The sequence below is a fragment of the Galendromus occidentalis genome, unplaced genomic scaffold (assembly GCF_000255335.2).
Source record: "Galendromus occidentalis unplaced genomic scaffold, Mocc_1.1 scf7180000075756, whole genome shotgun sequence".
NCBI classification, from domain to species: Eukaryota; Metazoa; Arthropoda; class Arachnida; order Mesostigmata; family Phytoseiidae; genus Galendromus; species Galendromus occidentalis.
In genome coordinates this window covers 163,927-168,608 of record NW_003803746.1, presented here as the reverse complement: position 1 = coordinate 168,608, position 4,682 = coordinate 163,927, and the positions used below count along the sequence as shown (strand labels likewise).

The 4,682-nt window shown below is 53.1% G+C and overlaps 1 protein-coding gene across 1 annotated transcript; it reads right to left on the bottom strand.

The window, feature by feature from the left end:
* Window positions 1–235: 235 nt before the first annotated feature.
* LOC108864931 (uncharacterized) lies at window positions 236–4,017 on the bottom strand. Its single transcript, XM_018641432.1, has 3 exons — window positions 3,838–4,017; window positions 1,063–1,179; window positions 236–649 (listed from the first exon to the last, which is right to left on the bottom strand). The coding sequence occupies exons 1-3, from the start codon at window positions 4,015–4,017 to the stop codon at window positions 236–238; spliced, it is 711 nt and encodes a 236-aa protein (XP_018496948.1).
* Window positions 4,018–4,682: the final 665 nt, after the last annotated feature.

Genomic DNA, 4,682 nt, shown 5'->3' with positions numbered 1-4,682 from the left:
TCGTCATGAAGTTGAACGGTGGGATTTCAGAGATTCACCTACGGCGGAGTATCATTCCCCGAGGAGAATGGAGAAATCGCTGTTCGTCGAGGTTTCCGTGACCTCTGCCGTCGAATAAAATTCTAAGTCCGGCGGATATGGCAGCTCTCGATGGAAGTTGCTTCAATAATTGGTGAGAAGATCTTCTATGTGAACTATACATGACTAGAGTTCGGTGGGAGGATGAGCGAGTTGCTCAAAGCAGACTTGAGAATGCCGAGCCTTCATCTACTGGCGTTTCCCGTAGTACGAGAGCGGGGCTCTTCTCTGGATGCTTGGCCAAGAAGGCGAAGAGCTTGCTCACGTAGCTGACCATGTCGATGTAGTCGCGGAGGATCATGTAGTCGCGCAGGGTGATCTTGTGTTCCCCGATCGGCTTGCGCTGCTCGACCGACATGACATCCCGCAGGACATCCGGATCTTTCTTGATCCTGAGTAGGCTGATGCTCATGTCGAAGTCGCATAGGAAAAGTCGGAGAGAGTATTGGATTTCGCGAAAAAGATTGGCGAATTTCCCTTCGTGAGCGAACACTTGGTCCAACGTAGCCTGCTCAAGACCCACCGCGTAGTGCTGAAGGTATCCGTATACCCTTCGGAACGCCGTTTCGATCTGTAGAGGAACAACAACACCGTTGTTAGATTCACGCGCCTCAAGCTCTTTCGCGGCTGAGATATTGGCCGCCATTTGTTATACTTTCTTTCTTCGTCTTTCCGCTAGGATTTCGTCGAGTGCCCGGTCAGTACACTACGAACTACAGCAGCCGGTGCCACCAGCACCACCGGCACGATCTGATTATTATTATCATCCCGACAGACAGGACAACGAGAGGAAACGCCATCACAAGCACGGTCACTATGTGCCACCAACCATCGACCGAAAGGCAGAGGGAGAAGACGAAGAAAATAATGCGGAAAAAAAATCGCACAGGAAAAAAAAGTGAGCACGGGATGCCACGTTCGTCTGACCACTGTCTGAGCGAACGTGTTTTGCCTATATTCGCGCGTGCGGGTTCGGATACTTACGTTGGTGTTGTTGAAATCGTCCTCGTATTCGGATTCCCTAGGTGGTCTGGGAAGCCAGTTGTGTCGGGTCGACCGGTATATATCCTCGTATAATGAGTCATTGTAGGTTCCTTCCAACTGCAAGTAGATCGGAACGAGTCACGTTAGAAACGGATAGATCAGCCGCTGGGTAGAAGCTACTGCCTTTCGCGGATCCGAAACCGTCATTGTTGTCGACCGGCTCTCGCTCTCCTAACGAATCGGAACTGATACCGCGCCGACGAAGATTTTCCTGTTCTAGTTTCATGATTAAGAACTGAGACCGCCTCAAAATGAACCCGTTTGACCCTGAGCGACCCAATACGCGCAGCCGGAGTATCGAGAGATTGAAGCAAGCGCCCCAAATTACGGCTGGCCAGTACGGACGCCACCGGCCAGCCGGTCGATCGGCCGTCGTCCGTCGGGGCGTAGGAGCGATTCAATTTGTTGCTAGTTACGAAATACTCTAAAAGAACAAAATGAACCCTCTGAAATTCTATCGTAGACCTTGCCCGTCCAACCGCTCGAAGGACCGACAGACCGACCGAAGGACCGACAGACCGACCGAAGGACCGACCGACCATATGACCGACCGACCGTATGAACGACCGTATGACAGACCGACCGTTGACCGACCGATCGTATGACGGACCGACGAAATGACCGACGGCACGACCGACGGACCGACCATATGACCGACCGTATGACCGACCGTATGACCGTCCGTATGACCGACCGTATGACCGACCGTATGACCGATTGACCGTTGACCGACCGATCGTATGACCGACCGACCGTTGACCGACCGATCGTATGACCGACCGACGAAATGACCGACGACACGACCGACGGACCGACCGTATGACCGACCGTATGACCGACCGTATGACCGACCGTATGACCGACCGTACGACCGACCATATGAACGACCGTATGACCGACCGACCGTTCACCCGCTCGACGGACCGACCGACCAACCAAGTGACTGACTATGTGACCGACTCAGAATGTGTCGGACGAGGACACGGACGAACATCCACTTGTATCGATCGCCTCGAATACACAGCCTCATCGTTACTGCAATAGCATTCCAGGTGGACGGCCATTGCCGTGGCGAGCGGATGAACGAGCCGGGCGATTCGTCGAAATTCTCGAGGGCTCGAGACAGTTTGGCCGTGGATTTGACGTTTTCGGATAGGCATCGAAGCTCGGTTTGAGTTCCGAGGAACAGGCATTCCTTGAAACAGTGAGCGTCCTCCAGTGCTCCCTGGACCAGGTAGAGAGCCACGTAATGCGAACAAGAGAGAGAGATCGATGAGTTTCTAGGTAATGCAAGGACACGGGGCTTCCCCGTACTCTTTTCCCTCCTCCGCGTGAATGGCCTCCATGTGCTTGGCACGCCACCGGCTGGCCGTACGGAGCGGGAAAGGGAGTCAATACGTTCGTCCGCACGCCGGCACGCTCACCGAGCGACACGCCGGCTGACTGACTGGGTGACCGACTGACTGACTATATGTATGGCTCACACTTGCGAAAAGTCCAATGACGGCTCGCTGCGTGCAAGCGCTTGGTGGGGTGGCCCTGAAGTTAAATGGACCGATGTCACCCCGAACACAACGCAGACGACTTCTTGGAAATGCAAGTGGGCCGAATCCCTTTTTCCACCGCGGCCGCCACAACTCGGAGACGACTCCGGCACGGATGGACTTCTGCGCCGCCCGTGACGACGACGTTGACGACAACGCCACCGACAACAACGACGACGACGACGATTCGAGCCAAATGAGTGGGCACCCTTGCTCCGGTCGGAGTGACAAGCAGAGGAACGAATGGTCAGAGAAACTCAAACGGCAGCCAAAGCCATGGAGGATCTCGCGCGCAGCAAGGAGCGAAGTCTCAGAACGACAAAGTCACACATAGTAGAAAGTCATAACGAAAGTATCTCCGCTGCGTCCCCTGCTCAGTTCGTCCTGACTTTTCTTAGAATGCCGTTTGCTTGCTTGCTTGCTCGGTTGTCCGTGTTCGCCCATTCGTCCGTTCTTCGGTCGCTCGGCTCGTACAGGCCGCAAGATTTGCTGGCCGAGGTGTTCGTTTCGAGGTCCCGACTTCGACACCATCGCGGACGAGCAATCAGCCAGCCAGCCAGCCGGCGAGAAGAGCGAGTGAGCAAGCTAGCGGGCATGTCGGCTAGCGCGAGGAATCAAGAGCGAGCGCTGACTGAAGTGTGCGCACAAAATCGCCGTCTCCTCACGTGAAAGATCGGCGATTTCGAAGAAATCAAAATTTGCCTCTGTCAACGATCTCCTTCCAGCCGAGGGGCTGTTGCACTTGGTATTCCGATCGGAGTCGGCGATAAAGGCGTCCATCGCCAAGCAGAGGAACGACAACTGCACACAAGAAAAGATGGGAACGATACTGTAATTGGATAGACTCGAGGGGGCTTCGATCGTTCGCGCTGTCAAAATTTGGATTTCGGGCATAAAGGACCACGAGATCGATCCCAAAGATCGACTCGAATTCACCTGTTGTTGTCGATTACAATCTGCGCTGCTTAATTGATTGAGATCCGGGGTAGAACCGAAAGCATAGTATGCTCCTTCCGTAAATACGGACGATACGTCAAGAGAAAATCGTGGGAGATTCCCACTGAGTTCACGAAAAAAGCAACGACACCAGGAGTTCATGCTCTAAGTGGAGGCACTGACAGGATGGAGAAGGAGATGAATGAAAATATTTGAGAGAAGGGTTAATACTCACGAATTGTTTCTTCTTCTGTTCCGCTTCCCGGCTTGTCATTTCGGCACGCATGCTGATCTCACTGAGAAGGTTGTGGAGTTTCCCCCAGTCTGGAGTCTCTGCCAGAGGACCGATGGTGCTGGCGCCGCACGGGGAACGCCAAAAACTTTCGGGTTGCGCGTTCCTCTGTTGGTAACCCATCGGTACTGCCGCAGATTCTGTTTCGGTGGCCCACAAACAGACAGCGCAGAGGAATACTGCAATTAGGGGAAACATTTTTGCGAGTGACGACAGGACCATGTCGATGAGTTGTTCGGATTACGGCTCGCGTTGTTGTGTCCAGTCACGAAAACCACCACAGGCACAATGCAGCTGGAGCACGTCGCAGAGAAACTGATTAGAAATCCTTTGTTCGTTCTGCGAGAACAGCACACTGAAGACAAGTGTCCAATGTTTTCGGATAGCCTCTCCTAATGTTTGAGTTGAGGTGGAGGCGAACTTTTCGGAGCACACTACGGAGGCGCACGCCGAGTTCGAGTTGTTATATAAGTTTCGTTACACATCAGACGACTTACGAACTCGATGAACACGGAAAGTTCAGTCTGATGAATTTATATTTCTACCGCCATATATCCTATTTTGTGTTAATCGGCGAGGACCCGGTGCAGCTCTCCCATTGAGCGAGGGCATCAAAGAGGAGGGTTGCCTCGCATCAGGAGGGGCTAAACGAAAGGCTCGCTCAAGAACCGCGCGCAGAAATACAAACCAGTTCCATTCATTCCCTTTGTCCATTCATAGCTCCAATAAAGTTTCTTCGGAGAATACTTTCTCGGCTCATTCCATCGATTGCAGACGATCGAAAATGG

What these genes read in the sequence shown, in the direction of transcription:
- LOC108864931 (XM_018641432.1), bottom strand. Translation starts at nt 4,017, where the DNA reads ATGGGTTACCAACAGAGGAACGCGCAACCCGAAAGTTTTTGGCGTTCC. An exon ending in AACAGAAGAAGAAACAATTC is followed by an intron (nt 1,180 to 3,837) that starts GTGAGTATTAAC and finishes ATCTACTTGCAG; the next exon opens with TTGGAAGGAACCTACAATGA. An exon ending in ACGATTTCAACAACACCAAC is followed by an intron (nt 650 to 1,062) that starts GTAAGTATCCGA and finishes GTTCCTCTACAG; the next exon opens with ATCGAAACGGCGTTCCGAAG.